The sequence below is a fragment of the Coregonus lavaretus genome (genome assembly GCF_964263955.1).
Source record: "Coregonus lavaretus genome assembly, chromosome: 4".
NCBI lineage: Eukaryota > Metazoa > Chordata > Actinopteri > Salmoniformes > Salmonidae > Coregonus > Coregonus lavaretus.
In genome coordinates, this window is record NC_139991.1 from 62,894,197 (window position 1) to 62,917,146 (window position 22,950).

Consider the following 22,950-nt stretch of genomic DNA (forward strand, 5'->3'; position numbering starts at 1 on the left):
TCTATTCAGAATATAAAGTAGCAGCCTACCTGTTGGCTCTTGGATGTTGTAGCCTATCCTTCTCCTTTTAACTTTTAATTCCATCTTCCTCCATTGATTAGATATCTCTTAGCTTTTGCCCCACACAGAGGCTGTGACTGTAGCCTATTGCTGCTTTAATGACTTATGATTGGCCAACAACAACAAGCTACACGCGCCACTCTCAAAAAGCAAATAGCAGCAGCATAAATTATACAATTTCTCTCCCTCTACTGCAGCAGTCGCGTTTTGGATCTGTATGGTTCCTTCCAGACAAGTCAGTTAAAATGACACCTACCCGAGACCCGAGACCCGTGACAATCAGATCCGACCCAGACCTGTGACATTATTCTCGAGCCGAATCCCAGTTCCTGTTGCGTCATGCTGATGGCAGAGTCAGGATTTGGCATAAACAGCATGAGTCCATGGACCGATCCTGCCTGGTACAGGCTGGTGACAGTGTTGTACTGGTGTGGGGAATGTTTTCCTGGCACACGTTAGGTCCATTGATAACAATTGAGCAACAAACGTTTCCGACAGGTTGTAGAATCCATTCCCTTGAAGAATTCAGGCTGTTCTGGAGGCAAAGAGGGGTCCGACCCGGTACTTGATGGGTGTACCTAATAATCTGTCCGTATCGTAACAGTATCGTAACTTAAACTCAAGGCCAGGCCAAATGGGAGGGTCTGTTCATTGTTGGAAGGTCAGGATTATGGACCTACTGTTCAAATCTAATTTTATTGGTCACATGCACCGAATACAACAGGTGTAGACTACAGTAAAATGCTTACTTACGAGTTAAAAAGTAAGACAAATATTTGCTGAATAAAAAAGGAAATAGTAACACAATAAAAATAATAATGAGGCTATATACAAGGAGTACCAGTACCGAGTCAATGTGCAGGGGTACAAGGTAGTTGACGTAATATAGTATGTACAGTGAGGGAAAAAAGTATTTGATCCCCTGCTGATTTTGTACGTTTGCCCACTGACAAAGAAATGATCAGTCTATAATTTTAATGGTAGGTTTATTTGAACAGTGAGAGACAGAATAACAACTACAAAATCCAGAAAAACGCATGTCAAAAATGTTATAAATTGATTTGCATTTAATGAGGGAAATAAGTATTTGACCCCCTCTCAATCAGAAAGATTTCTGGCTCCCAGGTGTCTTTTATACAGGTATCGAGCTGAGATTAGGAGCACACTCTTAAAGGGAGTGCTCCTAATCTCAGTTTGTTACCTGTATAAAAGACACCTGTCCACAGAAGCAATCAATCAATCAGATTCCAAACTCTCCACCATGGCCAAGACCAAAGAGCTATTCAAGGATGTCAGGGACAAGATTGTAGACCTACACAAGGCTGGAATGGGCTACAAAACCATCGCCAAGCATCTTGGTGAGAAGGTGACAACAGTTGGTGTGATTATTGGGGGTGCTGAGGAGTATTTCTGTCTGTAAAAAAGGCCTTTTGTTGGGAAAAACTCATTCTGATTGGCTGGGCCTGGCTCACCAGTGGGTCGGCCTGGCTCCCAAATGGGTGGGCCTATGCCCAGGCCCACCCATGGCTGCGCCCCATAGATTAGAGCCTAATTTATTTATTTAAATGGACTGATTATCTTATGAACTGTAACTGTAACTCAGCAAAATCTTTGAAATTGTTGTATGTTGCGTTTTATATTTTTGTTTTGTGTGTGTGTATACAAACTCAGCAAAAAAAGAAACGTCCCTTTTTCAGAACCCTGTCTTTCAAAGATAATTTGTAAAAATCAGAATAACTTCACAGTTCTTCATTGTAAAGGGTTTAAACACTGTTTCCCATGCTTGTTCAATGAACCATAAACAATTAATGAACATGCACCTGTGGAACGGTCGTTAAGACACACTAACAGCTTACAGACAGTAGGCAATTAAGGTCACAGTTATGAAAACTTAGGAAACTAAGAGGCCTTTCTACTGACTCTGAAAAACACCAAAAGAAAGATGCCCAGGGTCCCTGCTCATCTGCGTGAACGTGCCTTAGGCATGCTGCAGGGAGGCATGAGGACTGCAGATGTGGCCAGGGAAATAAATTGCAATGTCCGTACTGTGAGACGCCTAAGACAGTGCTACAGGGAAACAGGACGGACACCTGATCGTCCTCGCAGTGGCAGACCACGTGTAACAACACCTGCACAGGATCGGTACATCCGAACATCACACCTGCGGGACAGGTACAGGATGGCAACAACAACTGCCCGAGTTACACCAGGAACACACAATCCCTCCATCAGTGGTCAGACTGTCCGCAATAGGCTGAGAGAGGCTGGACTGAGGGCTTGTAGGCCTGTTATAAGGCAGGTCCTCACCAGACATCACCGGCAACAACATTGCCTATGGGCACAAACCCACCGTCGCTGGACCAGACAGGACTGGCAAAAAGTGCTCTTCACTGACGAGTCGCGGTTTTGTCGAAGGAATGAGCGTTACACCGAGGCCTGTACTCTGGAGTTTTGAGAATGATACAAGTATTGGTCTTCACAAAGTTCGCTGCTTCAGTGTTATGATATATTTTTATCAGATGTTACTATGGTATACTGAAGTATAATTACAAGCATTCCATAAGTGTCAAAGGCTTTTATTGACAATTACATTAAGTTTATGCAAAGAGTCAATATTTGCAGTGTTGACCCATCTTTTTCAAGACCTCTGCAATCCGCCCTGGCATGCTGTCAATTAACTTCTGGGCCACATCCTGACTGATGGCAGCCCATTCCTGCATAATCAATGCTTGGAGTTTGTCAGAAGTTGTGGGTTTTTGTTTGTCCACCTGCCTCTTGAGGATCGACCACAAGTTCTCAATGGGATTAAGGTCTGGGGAGTTTCCTGGCCATGGACCCAAAATGTCGATGTTTTGTTCCCCGAGCCACTTAGTTATCACTTTTGCCTTATGGCAAGGTGCTCCATCATGCTGGAAAAGGCATTGGTCGTCTCCAAACTGCTCTTGGATGGTTGGGAGAAGTTGCTCTCTGAGGATGTGTTGGTACCATTCTTTATTCATGGATGTGTTCTTAGGCAAAATTGTGAGTGAGCCCACTCCCTTGGCTGACAAGCAACCTCACACATGAATGGTCTCAGCATGCTTTACTGTTGGCATTACACAGGACTGATGGTAGCGCTCACCTTGTCTTCTCCGGACAAGGTGTTTTCCGGATGCCCCAAACAATCGGAGAAGGGATTAATCAGAGAAAATGACTTTACCCCAGTCCTCAGCAGTCCAATCCCTGTACCTTTTGCAGAATATCAGTCTGTCCCTGATGTTTTTCCTGGAGAGAAGTGGCTTCTTTGCTGCCCTTCTTGACACCAGGCCATCCTCCAAAAGTCTTTGCCTCACTGTGCGTGCAGATGCACTCACACCTGCCTGCTGCCATTCCTGAGCAAGCTCTGCACTGGTGGTGCCCCGATCCCGCAGCTGAATCAACTTTAAGAGACGGTCCTGGCGCTTGCTGGACTTTCTTGGGCGCCCTGACGCCTTCTTCACAACAATTGAACCTCTCTCCTTGAAGTTCTTGATGATCCAATAAATGGTTGATTTATGTGCAATCTTACTAGCAGCAATATCCTTGCCTGTGAAGCCCTTTTTGTGCAAAGCAATGATGACGGCACATGTTTCCTTGCAGGTAACCATGGTTAACAGAGGAAGAACAATGATTTCAAGCACCACCCTCCTTTTAAAGCTTCCAGTTTGTTATTCTAACTCAATCAGCGTGACAGAGTGATCTCCAGCCTTGTCCTCGTCAACACTCTCACCTGTGTTAACGAAATAATCACTGACATGATGGCAGCTGGTCCTTTTGTGGGAGGGCTGAAATGCAGTGGAAATGTTTTTTGGGGATTAAGTTCATTTTCATGGCAAAGAGGGACTTTGCAATTAATTGCAATTAATCTGATCACTCTTCATGACCTTCTGGATATATGCAAATTTCCATAATCACAACTGAGGCAGCAGACTTTGTGGAAATTAGTATTTGTGTCATTCTCAACTTTTGACCACGACTGTACTGCCAAATTCTCTAAAATGATGTTGGAGGCAGCTTATGGTAGAGAAATGAACATTCAATTCTCTGGCAACAGCTCTGTTGGACATTCCTGCAGTCAGCATGTCAATTGCACGCTCCTCAAAACTTAAGACATCTGTGGCATTGCGTTGTGTGACACAACTGCACATTTTAGAGTGGCCTTTTATTGTCCCCAGCACAAGGTGCACCTGTGTATTGATCATGCTGTTTAATCAGCTTCTTGATATGCCACACCTGTCAGTTGGATGGATTATCTTGGCAAAGAAGAAATGCTCACTAACAGGGAAGTAAAGAAATTTATGCACAACATTTGAGAGAAATAATAAGCTTTTTGTGCATATTGAACATTTTCTGGGATCTTTTATTTCAGCTCATAAAACATGGGGTCAACACTTCAAATGTTGCATTTACATTTTTGTTCAGTGTGTGTGTACACAGTGAGGGAAAAAAGTATTTGATCCCCTGCTGATTTTGTACGTTTGCCCACTGAGAAAGAAATGATCAGTCTATTATTTTAATGGTAGGTTTATTTGAACAGCGAGAGACAGAATAACAACAACAAAAATCCAGAAAAATGCATGTCAAAAATTTTATAAATTGATTTGCATTTTAATGAGGGAAATAAGTATTTGACCCCTCTGCAAAACATGATTTAGTACTTAGTGGCAAAACCCTTGTTGGCAATCACAGAGGTCAGACGTTTCTTGTAGTTGGCCACCAGGTTTGCACACATCTCAGGAGGGATTTTGTCCCACTCCTCTTTGCAGATCTTCTCCAAGTTATTAAAGGTTTCGAGGCTGACGTTTGGCAACTCAAACCTTAAGCTCCTTCCACAGATGTTCTATGGGATTAAGGTCTGGAGACTGGCTAGGCCACTCCAGGACCTTAATGTGCTTCTTCTTGAGCCACTCCTTTGTTGCCTTGGCCGTGTGTTTTGGGTCATTGTCATGCTGGAATACCCATCCACGACCCATTTTCAATGCCCTGGCTGAGGGAAGGAGGTTCTCACCCAAGATTTGACGGTACATGGCCCCGTCCATCGTCCCTTTGATGCGGTGAAGTTGTCCTGTCCCCTTAGCAGAAAAACACCCCCAAAGAATAATGTTTCCACCTCCATGTTTGACGATGGGGATGGTGTTCTTGGGGTCATAGGCAGCATTCCTCCTCCTCTAAACACGGCGAGTTGAGTTGATGCCAAAGAGCTCCATTTTGGTCTCATCTGACCACAACACTTTCACCCAGTTCTCCTCTGAATCATTCAGATGTTCATTGGCAAACTTCAGACGGGCATGTATATGTGCTTTCTTGAGCAGGGGGACCTTGCGGGCGCTGCAGGATTTCAGTCCTTCACGGCGTAGTGTGTTACCAATTGTTTTTTTGGTGACTATGGTCCCAGTTGCCTTGAGATCATTGACAAGATCCTCCCGTGTAGTTCTGGGCTGATTCCTCACCGTTCTCATGATCATTGCAACTCCACGAGGTGATATCTTGCATGGAGCCCCAGGCCGAGGGAGATTGACAGGTCTTTTGTGTTTCTTCCATTTGCGAATAATCGTACCAACTGTTGTCACCTTCTCACCAAGCTGCTTGGCGATGGTCTTGTAGCCCATTCCAGCCTTGTGTAGGTCTACAATCTTGTCCCTAACATCCTTGGAGAGCTCTTTGGTCTTGGCCATGGTGGAGAGTTTGGAATCTGATTGATTGATTGCTTTTGTGGACAGGTGTCTTTTATACAGGTAACAAGCTGAGATTAGGAGCACTACCTTTAAGAGTGTGCTCCTAATCTCAGCTCATTACCTGTATAAAAGACACCTGGGAGCCAGAAATCTTTCTGATTGAGAGGGGGTCAAATACTTATTTCCCTCATTAAAATGCAAATCAATTTATAACATTTTTGACATGTTTTTTCTGGATGTTTTGTTGTTATTCTGTCTCTCACTGTTGAAATAAACCTACCATTAAAATTATAGACTGATCATTTCTTTGTCAGTTGGCAAACGTATAAAATCAGCAGGAGATCAAAAACTTTTTTCCCTCACTGTATGTATGTATGTGTGTGTGTGTATATATATATATATATATATATATATATATATATATATATATATTTTTTTTGTGTGTGTGTGTTTATGAGAATGTTGTGGTGTGTGTTGTCTGATGTAGGAGTGTTGTTTATGTGACCAAGTGTCTCTGGGGAGGTATGAGGGGGTGTTAAATTGATTCACCACACTCCTTATTTAGTCTGCTGTGTGTTAACAACGCACGCTAACCATGCCGTTTTGTGCTGATTTGTTTTGCAGACAAATATGCAGAGTTTGACCTGAACGACCAGGGAGAGATTGGTGAGTAGTGGAACCAGCAAGTAGCCAGGTGCTCACCAGCGATACACAACTGCAGTGCTTCAGTCAGAACAAGGATCATTTACCCATTTGTGTTTGTGGGATCACTGAGCAGTAGTTAAGACCAATGTTCCCTCTATGCTGCGCGCTGTAACCCAGAGACTGCCCCGCAGCTCCCCGGGGGACTGTCATGCAGAAATATCAGCACGAGATTAAACTTCACTCAACTTTGTAGAGCAGTGTTCACCTACCGGTCGATCGTGATCCAAGGCATTCCTAGTCAATCGCCAAACATTTCTGTAAAAAAAACAATGATTAAGCCTTTTGTTCCAATTTCTTTAAATTAGTCTCGGGCTGTGGCGGTAGGTGCACCCGATTCAGTTGCCCTGCGTGCCGGGTAGGCGAACTGTTGCCATTTTGAACCCATTTCATGTGTCTGAAGATACAAACTCTGCCTTCCCAGCGGACCCAGAGAGCAAATCAAGTGCACTATAGGCCTACCGCTGGCCAATCGGATGGCTCAGAATACAGTGTCTGAAGTAACGTAGCAGGCATAAAATAAAGCTACTGCAAAGTTGATACTGTGAGATTTCAAAACGTTTAAAACCATGACTAGAGAGACTGTCAACGAATACAGCAAAGAGCTGCTGTTTTTATGAGTGAGTTCATGTTTAAGTTCTTACTCAGCACTGTCAACACTTTGTATTCAACACTTTTATAAGCCATAAAATGCGCGTTCTACCTATTTCCACTCAGCGCTACAACTTGCAGTGCAGCAGTAATGAATGAGTAGGAAAGTGTATCTATAGGCTTGCGTTGTTGTTATTAGCGGCTTGGGTCTTTTTTAATATCGAGATGTATTTCACTTTCTCTGGGAGAGCGGAGTGATGTTGAGAGGCGGACTCTCAATCTGCTGCTCTCTCCCTCCACTGAGACTGACCATCAAATGCAGGCACCATCAGCCAAGTAAAATAAAACGCAAATTATTTAAATGTATGCTCCCTCAGCTGTGCCTCACAAGTAATACAACAACGGGTCTATTACCGGTGTGATCATATAGCCTACCTCAATTTTTTTTTATATAATGTTTTTAAAAAATTTACCGAACAACAATGTGTTGGCAGGGCAATTCAAGCAAAGCCAATATGCGGTGATAATTACATTTACATTTACGTCATTTAGCAGACGCTCTTATCCAGAGCGACTTACAAATTGGTGCATTCATCCTATAGCCAGTGGGATAACCACTTTACAAATTATTATTATTATTTTTTTTAGGGGGGGGGGGGGGGGTAGAAGGATTACTTTATCCTATCCCAGGTATTCCTTAAAGAGGTGGGGTTTCAAATGTTTCCGTAAGGTGGTGAGTGACTCCGCTATCCTGGCGTCGTGAGGGAGCTTGTTCCACCATTGGGGTGCCAGAGCAGCGAACAGTTTTGACTGGGCTGAGCGGGAACTATGCTTCCGCAGAGGAAGGGGACCAGCAGGCCAGAGGTGGATGAACGCAGTGCCCTCGTTTGGGTGTAGGGACTGATCAGAGCCCGAAGGTACGGAGGTGCCGTTCCCCTCACAGCTCCATAGGCAAGCACCATGGTCTTGTAACAGATGCGAGCTTCAACTGGAAGCCAGTGGAGTGTGCGGAGGAGCGGGGTGACGTGAGAGAACTTGGGAAGGTTGAACACCAGACGGGCTGCGGCATTCTGGATGAGTTGTAGGGGTTTAATGGCACAGGCAGGGAGCCCAGCCAACAGCGAGTTGCAGTAATCCAGACGGGAGATGACAAGTGCCTGGATTAGGACCTGTGCCGCTTCCTGTGTAAGGCAGGGTCGTACTCTCTGAATGTTGTAGAGCATGAACCTGCAGGATCGGGTCACCGCCTTGATGTTAGCGGAGAACGACAGGGTGTTGTCCAGGGTCACGCCAAGGCTCTTCGCACTCTGGGAGGAGGACACAACGGAGTTGTCAACCGTGATGGCGAGATCATGGAACGGGCAGTCCTTCCCCGGGAGGAAGAGCAGCTCCGTCTTGCCAAGGTTCAGCTTGAGGTGGTGATCCGTCATCCATACTGATATGTCTGCCAGACATGCAGAGATGCGATTCGCCACCTGGTTATCAGAAGGGGGAAAGGAGAAGATTAGTTGTGTATCGTCAGCGTAGCAATGATAGGAGAGGCCATGTGAGGATATGACAGAGCCAAGTGACTTGGTGTATAGCGAGAATAGGAGAGGGCCTAGAACTGAGCCCTGGGGGACACCAGTGGTGAGAGCACGTGGTGCGGAGACAGCTTCTCGCCACGCCACTTGGTAGGAGCGACCGGTCAGGTAGGACGCAATCCAAGAGTGAGCCGCGCCGGAGATGCCCAGCTCGGAGAGGGTGGAGAGGAGGATCTGATGGTTCACAGTATCAAAGGCAGCAGACAGGTCTAGAAGGACAAGAGCAGAGGAGAGAGAGTTAGCTTTAGCAGTGCGGAGAGCCTCCGTGACACAGAGAAGAGCAGTCTCAGTTGAATGACCAGTCCTGAAACCTGACTGGTTTGGATCAAGAAGGTCATTCTGAGAGAGATAGCAAGAGTTGGCTAAAGACGGCACGCTCAATAGTTTTGGAAAGAAAAGAAAGAAGGGATACTGGTCTGTAGTTGTTGACATCAGAGGGATAGAGTGTTGGTTTTTTGAGAAGGGGTGCAACTCGCGCTCTCTTGAAGACGGAAGGGACATAGCCAGCGGTCAAGGATGAGTTGATCAGTGAGGTGAGGTAGGGGAGAAGGTCACCGGAGATGGTCTGGAGAAGAGAGGAGGGGATGGGGTCAAGCGGGCAGGTTGTTGGGCGGCCTGCAGTCACAAGTCGCGAGATTTTATCTGGAGAGAGAGGGGAGAAAGAAGTCAAAGCATAGGGTAGGGCAGTGTGAGCAGGACCAGCAGTGTCATTAGACTTAACAAACGAGGATCGGATGTCGTCAACCTTCTTTTCAAAGTGGTTGACGAAGTCATCCACAGAGAGGGAGGAGGGGGGGGGGGGAGGAGGATTCAGCAGGGAGGAGAATGTGGCAAAGAGCTTCCTAGGGTTAGAGGCAGATGCTTGGAATTTAGAGTGGTAGAAAGTGGCCTTAGCAGCAGAAACAGATGAAGGAAATGTAGAGAGGAGCGAGTGAAAAGATGCCAGGTCCGCAGGGAGTCTAGTTTTCTTCCATTTCCGCTCAGCTGCCCGGAGCTCTGTTCTGTGAGCTCGCAATGAGTCATCAAGCCACGGAGCTGGAGGGGAGGACCGAGCCGGCCGGGAGGATAGGGGACACAGAGAGTCAAAGGATGCAGAAAGGGGGGAGAGGAGGGTTGAGGAGGCAGAATCAGGAGATTGGAGGGAGAAGGATTGAGCAGAGGGAAGAGATGATAGGATGGAAGAGGAGAGAGTAGTGGGAGAGAGAGAGCGAAGGTTGCGGCGGCGCATTACCATCTGTGTAGGGGCAGAGTGAGTAGTGTTGGAGGAGAGCGAGAGAGAAAAGGATACAAAGTAGTGGTCGGAGACATGGAGGGGAGTTGCAGTGAGATTAGTAGAAGAGCAGCATCTAGTAAAGATGAGGTCAAGCGTATTGCCTGCCTTGTGAGTAGGGGGGGACGGTGAGAGGGTGAGGTCAAAAGAGGAGAGGAGTGGAAAGAAGGAGGCAGAGAGAAATGAGTCAAATGTAGACGTAGGGAGGTTGAAATCCCCCAAAACTGTGAGGGGTGAGCCATCCTCAGGAAAGGAGCTTATCAAGGCGTCAAGCTCATTGATGAACTCTCCAAGGGAACCTGGAGGGCGATAGATGACAAGGATATTAAGCTTAAATGGGCTAGTGACTGTGACAGCATGGAATTCAAATGAGGAGATAGACAGATGGGTTAGGGGAAAAATTGAGAATGTCCACTTGGGAGAGATGAGGATTCCTGTGCCACCACCCCTCTGACCAGATGCTCTCGGGGTATGCGAGAACACATGGTCAGCCGAGGAGAGAGCAGTACGAGTAGCAGTGTTTTCAGTGGTAATCCATGTTTCCGTCAGCGCAAGGAAGTCGAGGGACTGGAGGGTAGCATAGGCTGGGATGAAGTCAGCCTTGTTGGCAGCAGAACGGCAGTTCCAGAGGCTGCCTGAGACCTGGAACTCCAGGTGTGTGGTGCGTGCAGGGACCACCAGGTTAGAGAGGCAGCAGCCACGCGGTGTGAGGCGTTTGTGTAGCCTGTGCGGAGAGGAGAGAACAGGGATAGGCAGAGGCATAGTTGACAGGCTGTAGCAAATGGCTACAATAATGCAGAGGAGATCGGAATGAAATGAACTAAACATCAGGGAAAGGAGAGAGCGGGGCCTCCCTCACCACAACTCCCAAATATAACTCTCCCAACTTCCACCTCAGAGACTATAATTGTTTCACTGAAACACCCGAATAAAACTCTCCCAACTTCCACTTTAGAAATTAGAATTGTTGTAAACTACAGCGGTTCAATGTTTCAAGGAATAGACTCAACTTACTTTATTCAGCTAGCTAACTATGACGCCATAGCTAACTAGCATGCTAGCATCCAATAACACACGGTTTAGCACCAATACTTGGTTACAACAAACTACCAATAGTGTGTTAACACACTAAACAGATAATTCGTGTCCGTGTCTAGTTCCTTTCATAACGCAGCAATAATTAAACGTTGGCTAGCTAGCACAAATATATTGTATTTAGCTGCTACAGTACTGCTAGCTAGCAATGGCTGCTGTGTTGACTTTGTTTGAAAAACGGTGTCGCTGCGAACGAATGTAGCTGGCTAAAATTATATTGTATTTAGTTGCTATAGTACTGCTAGCTGGTAGCGTTGGCTAGCTAGCAATGGCTGCGGTGATGACTTTGTTTGAAAAACGGCGTCGCTGCGAACGAATGTAGCTGGCTAAAAGGATATTGTATTTAGTTGCTACAGTACTGCTGGTAGTGTTGGCTAGCTAGCAATGGCTGCGGTGTTGACTTTGTTTGAAAAACGGCGTCGCTGCGAACGAATGTAGCTGGCTAGCTAACCTCGATAGTTACTCTATACTACACCTTTATCTTTGATACAAATACAACTATGTAGCTAGCCAACATTACACTAATCAAATCTTTCCATTGTAATGTAATGTGTCATATTACCTGCGGAGCGAAGTACAGCATGACTACTCACCTCACCTGCCGATAATGTATTGGGCCTATAGCTTACTCCACAAACCTCATTGCTACAGTACTGTTTTTAATTGGTTAATGTTGCATAGGCTTGCGTTTTTTAATTGATGTTAAAAAACAATCTGACTGATAGATCTTGGCTTGCATTTTGACTCAGAAAGTGATCTTGTCTCAAAAAAAGTTGGTGACCACTGTTCTATAGTTTTACCTGTTAACACTATCAATGTTTATCTTTACTGTGGCAATTGTGATCGAATCAACGCAATATTAGACACTTTCAATGCAACGTACCGAAACAAAATGATCTATGCAAGAGATTTTGTTGTAGGCAGAACGCATCGTAGTAGGATTCTATTGCATTGATATGCACTACTCAGCCCGTACTCTACACAGACCTGTGCGGCATAAACAATCAGAGCTACAGTAGGCCTATATGCAAATAGACCATTGCCATATATGGATCTGTGCCATTTAAGTTGAACTGGACTATGTTTACAGCATGAGCGGTCGTGAGTAGATGCGCTTGTTTTGAGATCAAAGCGAGAGCTGCATGTAGCGACGTGCGCATTTTATTCCTATCCTTTGCTAGTTAGTGAGTTATTAGCCCAGTTATAGATCATTTGTCGTCAGCAATAAGGGCGTGATTGCTTCCTACAAGAGCACCAAATGTGTGCATTTCTAGGCATCTTTGAAAAGCGAGGCAGGTAAAGAGGCTTTTTTTCTTTTGTCTTAAAGGGGCAGTGTTGTATTTTGAGACAGGCTTGAATAAGTAGCCAATAGGCAGAGGGTAATTTGTCTGATTCTCTGTAATAATGGTAGGGGAATAATAATGTATTTTATTTTGTAAAGTAGTTTCTTGCATCAAACAACACAACAACATTTTCAGTCACCTCCTTGTCTGAAGGACAAGTGGATGAACAGGTTCATGTCAAGCCCTGCAATATAGGCCTACATTGAACACCATACATTGGCTGAATGATAGAACAACTATTTCCATGTTAAAATGTTATGGGATGCATTTTCTCAATTGTGTTTGATGGTAGGCCACTCTGGTAGGCCTACATTATGATCAAATAGCCACAGTAGCCTACATGGCCACTGTTAAAACTGTAACTTAAAGCGGGTACAGCCTCAATGTTCACAGTAAACGCGCACTGGAAGTTGCACAGAATTTTTACAACGTTCAAGTTTGCGCTCAGCAGACGTGAAATTTGCTCAGTGCCAACATTTTTTGAGGGAACATTGGTTAAGACCTCAGTGTGTTGTCTTTATGGGATGAACTAGAGGTCTATGAGGGGTTCATGTGTCACCATTGTGTGTCAGGCAAGCACATTTGGCTGCTTGTGTAGGTGTGTTTTCCAGGTGTTGTGTGTCTGTCGTTCTCGTTTATGTGTGTGTGTTAACCTTTCTCCTGTATTGTCCTCCAGATATGATGGGTCTGAAGAGGATGATGGAGAAGCTGGGTGTTCCTAAGACCCACCTGGAAATGAAGAAAATGATCTCTGAGGTGACCGAAGGCATCAGCGACAGCATCAACTACAGAGACTTTGTCAAGATGATGCTGGGCAAGCGCTCGGCCGTTCTCAAACTGTGAGTGTTTGTGGTGTGTGTGTGTGTGTGTGTGTGTGTGTGTGTGTTGGGGTGTATTGGGTTGGTGGGTGTGTGCGGCACCTGTTGCCGACATATGTGCTTTGTATTGCGTCATATTTCATTAGCATCTGTTGTTTTTCTTCTGTGTGTGTGTGTGTGTGTGTGTACAGTGAGTGCTTGTGTGTGTGTTAGTGTTGTCACCATACCAGAACTTTGACTTCAGCACCGATACCACGTTTAGTATCACAATACTCGATACCATCACGATACTCGATACCAAAACAATACCACCAAAATAAAGGTGTATTAGCCTAAGTCACAGAATGGCACAGATAAACTCAGCTACTGCTCTGTTCAATCGTTGGGCATCTTGAGTTCAATATCATTACATTTGAACATTTCTATGTACATTTTTTTAGAGACAGCCATGTATTCATTAATGAATCAATTATACAATCATACAGTCAATTTGACTTTGTTTTTACCAATCTAACTACATAACGGTAATCATTTATTTGAATTGTAAATCTCTATTGATAAACTGGGTAAATCAAAATCTAGCCTAGGTCTATTCACAATACACGTGAATGTGTATTATTCAATAGGAGTGCATGCATTGAGTTATTGAGCTTGTTTTGGCAGATATCATGGGGCTACAGATTACAAACAATCCCTTCCATTTAGGACTTATTTTATTGGCAGCTTCAAGGAGAACATTTTATTGTACTGATCAACAACGTTTGCATAGAAGTGTGCTCTGTCTCTTTAACTACATACACTCGTGTGAATTGGATAGGGCTAAATTGAAATGTTTCTTACAGAAGAAACATGTCTTGAGCAAGGCACTTAACCCTAATTGCTCCTGTAAGTCACTCTAGATAAGTGTCTGCTAAATGACTAAAATGTAAATGTAAAATGAAAGTATATGCATAACCATGGTAGGAATTTAAAGAGAACAGTTTGGATATTATGGAAAAAGTATTAGACTAAAGGTGAGGACACAACAGTTCACCTTACACAAGACTGAATCCAAACATTACACTGTTGATTTTATGTGCATTTTACATTTACTGTACTTTTCGCCACATTTGCTGATAACGAAATCTGAAAATATCTAGATGCATTCAGTAACATGATAGCTGGAAGCTACCGTTATCATCTTGCATTGTAAAAGTGGTCTAGAATGTATGGACATTGTTTTGCGAACAGTAATGAACCGTTTTTAGATTTCTGCATGCTGTGTCACATTATTCAAGTGTGTTAACGTCTGTGCAGCATGAGGGGAGCTAACAATGCAGCCCAGACAGCTCTAGCAATGAATGAGTAAGTAGAGCAGGCACTTTGCTCTTCGCGTTATAAAGGGGCTCCTCCGATAGACAGACTTGATCCTCTCAATCACGTGAGACACATTTAACAGAAGTACCGAACTTAACAAAAATTCTAGTACTGAACCAGCGTTAAATCGCCATGGTAGAAAAACACCTTCTGGTGTTCATGGTGGGAGGAGCAGGAAACAGACAATGTTGAGGACAGTCCAAAACTTCACCCTGTAAAAATCACTTTTCACTTAAGGGCAACACTGTCAAGGGGAAAATCTGTGAGTCGGAAGAGGAATGGACCTTGGAAAGCCAGGCAACAAGTGTTTTGGGCGGGGTTACTTTAGCATGTGTAAGCCCTTTTCAAACAGGAAAACATCCTGGGGTGGGTTTGGGCAGAGATCTAAGGGGCTGGTCAGTGTATGTTTGCTATTGCGTGTCAGCTCTAACTGGAATAAGCTGGCCAGGCAGACCCTTAACCAGGCAAATCTCCTCATAATATAAAATACACTAATCATCATCAGGAGGAAACAAAACTGTTCTCCACTACTCCTTCCACCCTTTCTTCATTCGTCTCTCTCCTCCTTCCACCCTTTCTTCATTCGTCTCTCTCTCTCTCTCTCTCTCTCTCTCTCTCTCTCTCTCTCTCTCTCTCTCTCTCTCTCTCTCTCTCTCTCTCTCTCTCTCTCTCTCTCTCTCTCTCTGCTCCATCCTACAGCTGTAGGGGTGAGGACCCTGTCCTAATTGAACCAGCTGGTGTAATTATCCATGTTCACCTCTACAGCTGTAGGATGGAGCTCAGCTGGTAGAGCACGGCGCTTGTAACGCCAAGGTAGTGGGTTCGATCCCCGGGACCACCCACACACAAAAATGTATGCACGCATGACTGTAAGTCGCTTTGGATAAAAGCGTCTGCTAAATGGCATATTATTATTATATTATTATGAACATCTTGCCGGGAGGGAAAGGGGGGGAGAGTAAGAGAGGAGAGGAAGGTTCAGAAAGTTATAGCCTAATTATTCTGACTGATATATTAGACATGTTTGAGTGTTTATTATATAGAGGGGAAGTCATTTAATTCCATACTGTTGCCTTGTTCAATTGGACTAACAAGATGTTGGCCTTGATTCTATCTCTATCGCTCCCTCTCATGTGGTGTGCAGTTGTCAGCCTTCCTCTCCATTGAGAGTGAATTAGATAGGGCCTCATTCACTGCCCTAAGAGAGAGAAAAAAATAGTAAATGTTGCTAAACTCTATTCTCTGAGTGATTTGAGAAGAACACCACCCCCCTTTTCAAAAAACGTTCTCCCGCTCCAGCCTTTAATACATGCATCTGATTGGATGTTGTCCAAGTTCGCCACAGCGATCTACAACGTCTGTCTTGTTGTATTATATTATGTCGTTTCTCCTGGAAAGGAGAGTGAGAGTTGGAGAGAGAGATCGGAAGACGGAGCGAGCGAGAGTGAGGGGTTTGCGGGCAGACAACAGGAGCTATTATATAGTTAGTAAACTGTTATTCACAGTTTCTTGGCAGGGGAACAACTGGTTTTGCTGCAATTACAGGAAAATAATTTGGGTTGGGCACCACTATAGCACAAGCGGTGAAATCACTGCTCTTCTGGGAAACAGTAGTAGAATATTGAGCATGATTACATGCACACAATAATGCAATTTATTGTGGATAGTCAGATTTTTATAATAATTTGATACAAACGTTTAAATGCTTTGCAAGAAGAACGATGTCCCTAGAAATCCTGTTTACATGGACACATCTGAAATCACGCTACTGATGGGACTTTTGATAAATGCAGAAAATCGCCATCAAAATAAACGTTCTACCACAGTCACCATGTTATTTTTGCGAAGACTATTTCATTCGGAGTTCGGACATATAAATCTGTATGTGAAAAATATTTATAAGATGAATATTTTCAGTTTTTCCGAACTCACTTCACTCGCGTTAAAGAGTGAGGCTCGCTCGGCTGGTGCTAGCACATGCGCAGATCAAATACATAGCTGGAATGCCGTTTAAGGGGTTTACGTTTCCTAATAATTTGAAAGGTTGCTCAGAAAATCAGGTGTTTTAATTTATGTATTCTTACTTCAAGTTTGACTACACACCAATTAAGATAAACAGAATAAGGTGTTTCCATGACTATTGCATAATCTGCCTACTGCCATAATCAGTTTAATATCGAATTATTACCGGTACTCTGCATGTTAGCCTACATTTACATTTACATGTACATTTTAGTCATTTAGCAGACGCTCTTATCCAGAGCGACTTACAGTTAGTGAGTGCATACATTATTTTATTTTTCATACTGCCCCCCCATGGGAAATGAACCCACAACCCTGGCGTTGCAAACGCCATGCTCTACATCCCTGCCGGCCATTCCCTCCCCTACCCTGGACGACGCTGGGCCAATTATGCGCCGCCCCATGGGTCCTCATTGATAGGGGAAGATGCAGACAAGACAGGTACATTGGGGGGAAAAAGTATTTAGTCAGCCACCAATTGTGCAAGTTCTCCCACTTAAAAATATGAGAGAGGCCTGTAATTTTCATCATAGGTACACGTCAACTATGACAGACAAATTGAGAGAGAAAAAAATCCAGAAAATCACATTGTAGGATTTTTTATGAATTTATTTGCAAATTATGGTGGAAAATAAGTATTTGGTCACCTACAAACAAGCAAGATTTCTGGCTCTCACAGACCTGTAACTTCTTCTTTAAGAGGCTCCTCTGTCCGCCACTCATTACCTGTATTAATGGCACCTGTTTGAACTTGTTATCAGTATAAAAGACACCTGTCCACAACCTCAAACAGTCACACTCCAAACTCCACTATGGCCAAGACCAAAGAGCTGTCAAAGGACACCAGAAACAAAATTGTAGACCTGCACCAGGCTGGGAAGACTGAATCTGCAATAGGTAAGCACCTTGGTTTGAGGAAATCAATTGTGGGAGCAATTATTAGAAAATGGAAGACATACAAGACCACTGATAATCTCCCTCGATCTGGGGCTCCACGCAAGATCTCACCCCGTGGGGTCAAAATGATCACAAGAACGGTGAGCAAAAATCCCAGAACCACACAGGGGGACCTAGTGAATGACCTGCAGAGAGCTGGGACCAAAGTAACAAAGCCTACCATCAGTAACACACTACGCCGCCAGGGACTCAAATCCTGCAGTGCCAGACGTGTCCCCCTGCTTAAGCCAGTACATGTCCAGGCCCGTCTGAAGTTTGCTAGAGTGCATTTGGACGATCCAGAAGAGGATTGGGAAAATGTCATATGGTCAGATGAAACCAAAATAGAACTTTTTGGTAAAAACTCAACTCGTCGTGTTTGGAGGACAAAGAATGCTGAGTTGCATCCAAAGAACACCATACCTACTGTGAAGCATGGGGGTGGAAACATCATGCTTTGGGGCTGTCTTTCTGCAAAGGGACCAGGACGACTGATCCGTGTAAAGGAAAGAATGAATGGGGCCATGTATCGTGAGATTTTGAGTGAAAACCTCCTTCCATCAGCAAGGGCATTGAAGATGAAACGTGGCTGGGTCTTTCAGCATGACAATGATCCCAAACACACCGCCCGGGCAACGAAGGAGTGGCTTCGTAAGAAGCATTTCAAGGTCCTGGAGTGGCCTAGCCAGTCTCTAGATCTCAACCCCATAGAAAATCTTTGGAGGGAGGTGAAAGTCCGTGTTGCCCAGCGACAGCCCCAAAACATCACTGCTCTAGAGGAGATCTGCATGTAGGAATGGGCCAAAATACCAGCAACAGTGTGTGAAAACCTTGTGAAGACTTACAGAAAACGTTTGACCTGTGTCATTGCCAACAAAGGGTATATAACAAAGTATTGAGAAACTTTTGTTATTGACCAAATACTTATTTTCCACCATAATTTGCAAATAAATTCATTAAAAATCCTACAATGTGATTTTCTGGATTTCCTTTTCTCATTTTGTCTGTCATAGTTGACGTGTACCTATGATGAAAATTACAGGCCTCTCTCATCTTTTTAAGTGGGAGAACTTGCACAATTGGTGGCTGACTAAATACTTTTTTCCCCCACTGTAAAACATTCCTCTTCATGGCACCAGAGGACAATTATGTATCTATTCTGTTTATTTAATAATAATAATAATATGCCATTTAGCAGACGCTTTTATCCAAAGCGACTTACAGTCATGCGTGCATACATTTTTGTGTATGGGTGGTCCCGGGGATCGAACCCACTACCTTGGCGTTACAAGCGCCGTGCTCTACCAGCTGAGCTACAGAGGACCACACCATATTTCTAACTTGAAGAATGAGGGATTATCTGAAGAGTATTGATAGTGAGGTATTTGTCCGTATCAGTTAACTAGTGATTATTACCATAGCATTGTGTAGTTAGCCTAGTTATTATGAATATAAGGTTAGATCTACAGAGGTTGACCATGGCGTAAGTAGTTGATCAATAACTGTATATGGTTCTGTCTTGTCCTCAGAGTGAATCCTAGTTATGGTCAGTGTGATAGGCTTGACAGGGTTAGTGTGTGAACCACCTTACAGGGAGATGAGGAATCCCTCTCTTTCCTCATGGAGCCCAGCCAGCCAATTAGATAATCCCGGCTATTTTAGTGGAACCGGTGTGACTGTGCCTGACGACTGAGGCTGCGTTGTCAGAAGGGAATTTAGAGGCGTAGTGGGTGTTCGCGAGAGGTTTGGCCTGAGCAAGGCTTTGCAGAATTACTTATCTACAATACAAATCATCCTGCATCCCATTACATGATTTAGATGAGCAAATCTGTGCAGTGCATTGCTCAGGCTGATCCCCTCAAACACACTGATCCAGTAGTCACTGTAAGGCAGATACAGCTGTAGGTAGCTGATTGTGCCATCCAGTGGAACCCTGGGTAAGTTAGTCAGGAACAGAGTGGGGAGTGGTTGCCAGGGAGGCGTGCACCAGCATTTGAGTTGCCGTGGCAGCGGTTTGGCCTCCATGGGGATCAGCGCTCATTATGAGCTTATAGGAGCTTTGCTGAGGTTAACCAAAAAAGTAAAGTAAAGATGCCTGCTCGCTCTGAATAGAACCTGTCAGCTCTCTCTCTCTCTCTCCCTTGCTCGCTCCCTTTCTCCCTCGCTCCCTTTGTCTTTCTCCTTTCTTTGTTTTACTCCCTTCCTCCCTGGCTCCCTCCTTCATTCTCTCAAGGCCTTTCATGGTCTCTCCATCTATTTCATTTCTCTATTTTTTTCAGCATTCATTCTTTCTGTCTTTGTATTTGCACTCCTGTCTCTCATATTCCCCTATTGACTCACTATTGTTTATCTCTTTCCCTTTTGTGCCTCATCCCCTCTATCCCAATCTGTTTAGTCTCTCTATCTCCCTCTCTCTCTATTTAGATCAGTGTGTCAGGTTGGTGACATAAGCCCCTTGTTAAATTCAGCAGGGTGTCCTGTTTTGATCGCCTTCTCTGGCCTGGCCGCTCATTAGGGACTGTCATTAGTAACCGGTGGTGTCCGAATACTCATACTAACGTACTACATACTTAAACTGAATACTAATTTGATTGATCTAGTTCACTCGTTTTTTCAGACTCAGGTGTTTGACAATAGCTGATAATCAGGTAAATTGAAGTGCTATACCAAAATGAACGAATTACATTTAAAAATGTTACATTTTTAGTCATTTAGCAGACGCTCTTATCCAGAGCGACTTACAGGAGCAATTAGGGTTAAGTGCCTTGCTCAAGGGCACATCGACAGATTTTTCACCTAGTCGGCTCGGGGATTAGAACCAGCGACCTTTCGGTTACTGGCACAAAGCTCTTACCCACTAAGCTACCTGCGAATTAGATGACCCATTCGGAGTACAAATGTTGCAATTTCACCTACTATAAAATGTATGCTATTAGTACGCTAGTATGGGTATTCGGCTATGGACACTGTCTTCGTTAGTGACTGTCGGTAGTGTGGGACACTAAGTGGACACCGCAAGGCAACCATCTTAAATCCTGCCCAGCTCTCAGCTTGGGGGGAATGTGGTTGCCAACCACATTCCCCAAACCCCATCCCTCGGTGCATGGCCAAAATCCTGCTATAGCCTAAGTGCTTAGTGTGTTTGTCTGGGCATGTATGTTTCATGCTTGTGAGTGTGTGCTGCTTAAAAACAGCTGGACACCCCCCATTTGACATTGTTGTGCAATGTACACTACCAGTCAAAAGTTTGGACACACCTACTCATTCATGGGTTTTTCTTTATTTTTAAATTGTTTTACATTGTAGAATAATAGTGAAGACATCAAAACTATGAAGTAACACCTATGGAATCATGTAGTAACCAAAAAAGTGTTAAATAAATCAAAATATATTTTATATTTGAGATTCTTCAAATAGCCACCCTTTGCCTTAATGACAGCTTTGCACACTCTTGGCATTATCTCAACCAGCTTCATGAGGTATTCACCTGGAATGCATTTCAATTAACAGGTGTGCCTTCTTAAAAGTTAATTTGTGGAATTTCTTTCCTTCTTAATGCGTTTGAGCCAATCAGTTGTGTTGTGACAAGGTAGGGGGGGTATACAGAAGATAGCCCAATTTGGTAAAAGACCAAGTCCATATTATGGCAAGAACAGCTCAAATAAGCAAAGAGAAATGACAGTCCATCATTACATTAAGACATGAAGATCAGTCAATATGGAACATTTCAAGCACTTTTGAACGTTTATTCAAGTGCTGTCACAAAAACCATCAAGTGCTATGATGAAACTGGCTCTCATGAGGACCGCCACAGGAATGGAAGACCCAGAGTTACCTCTGCTGCAGAGGATAAGTTCATTAGAGTTACCAGCCTCAGAAATTGCAGCCCAAATAAATGTTTCACAGAGTTCAAGTAACTGTTCAGAGGGGACTGTGTGAATCAGGCCTTCATGGTCGAATTGCTGCAAAGAAACCACAACTAAAGGACACCAATAAGAAGAAGAGACCTGCTTGGGCCAAGAAACACGAGCAATGGACATTAGGTGGAAATTTGTCCTTTGGTCTGGAGTCCAAATTGAAGATATTTGGTTCAAACCAGCGTGTCTTTGTGAGACACGGTGTGGGTGAACGGATGATTTCTGCATGTGTAGTTCCCACCGTAAAGCATAGAGGAGGAGGTGTTATGGTGTGGGGGTGCTTTGCTGGTGACACTCTGTGATTTATTTAGAATTCAAGGCACACTTAACCAGCATGGCTATCACAGCATCATTCTGCAGCGATACGCCATTTCAACAGGACAATGACCCGACACACCTCCAGGCTGTGTAAGGGCTATTTTACCAAGAAGTACAGTGATGGAGTGCTGCATCAGATGACCTGGCCACAATCCCCCGACCTCAACCCAATTGAGATGGTTTGGGATGAGTCGGACCTCAGAGTGAAGGAAAAGGAGCCAACAAGTGCACAGCATATGTGGGAACTCCTTCAAGACTGTTGGAAAAGCATTCCAAGTGAAGCTGGTTGATAGAATTCCAAGAGTGTGCAAAGCTGTCATAAAGGCAAAGGGTGGCTAGTTGGTTTCTACATGATTCCATATGTGTTATTTCATAGTTTTGATGTCTTCACTATTATTCTACAATGTAAAAATAAAGAAAAACCCTTGAATGAGTAGGTTTGTCCAAACTTTTGACTGGTACTGTACTTCTAGAAAAGCACCTACTTATGAAGTCCGTACTATTCCCTTAACTGTGGGAGACTGGCATAGCTTTGAGTTTGTTTTGCAGTCCACCGCTGACCTCTCTTGTTCTTTCTCTTTCTTCTCACTCTCTCTCTCTCTCCCTCTCCCTTTCTATCTGTCCCCCTCCTCTCATTCTTTCTGCAGGGTGATGATCTTCGAGGACAAGGCTAATGGAGCCATCTGTAAGCCTGATGGGCCTCCACCCAAACGGGACATAGCCAGCCTGCCATAGACCCTGGACATCCAGAACCTCTAGACTATATCACCATTCTAAGCCCCTACCAGGGCCCCTGCCCTCAGCCAGGGACGTGTACATAGCCTTATCAACTCCCCACCTCAGGACGCGCAAGCGTTCAAAACATGTGGGGGGAAAAGAGAATGAACAATCTCTATATATATTTGCTGTGAAGATGTTAAGGCAGATTTAGCTTTTTTATGACCAGTACGTACATGTATATATCTATATCGATGATGACGACGGTGAGAAAATAAGTATTTTTAATTAGTGTGAACTCTCGTAACCCCTTGGCGATAACCATGTAATTAAGTCGTTTTGTGAATGAGCAAACTGTTGTTGTTTGCTGGGATCAAACTAACAGAGGTGACCATTTTGTGATATCCTCAGTATGTATGTGCAAGTGTAATGTGTTAATGCGAAGATTGTGTGTCAACAACTCATCCTTTATGAAGCGGTCTGTGTGTGTGGATACTAGTGAATTTATCAGTGGTCCTGTTTTATCATG

General features: G+C 44.1%; 1 protein-coding gene across 1 annotated transcript in view; it reads left to right on the plus strand.

The window, feature by feature from the left end:
* LOC311127927 (allograft inflammatory factor 1-like) overlaps nt 1-22,439 on the plus strand; it is a gene marked incomplete at both ends in the record, with an annotated part of 37,596 nt that extends 15,157 nt beyond the window's left edge. Inside the window, 3 exon segments of the mRNA XM_084159828.1 lie at nt 6,378-6,419; nt 13,014-13,176; nt 22,352-22,439. Of these exon segments, the coding sequence (XP_084015954.1) occupies nt 6,378-6,419; nt 13,014-13,176; nt 22,352-22,439 (293 nt within the window).
* Nucleotides 22,440-22,950: the final 511 nt, after the last annotated feature.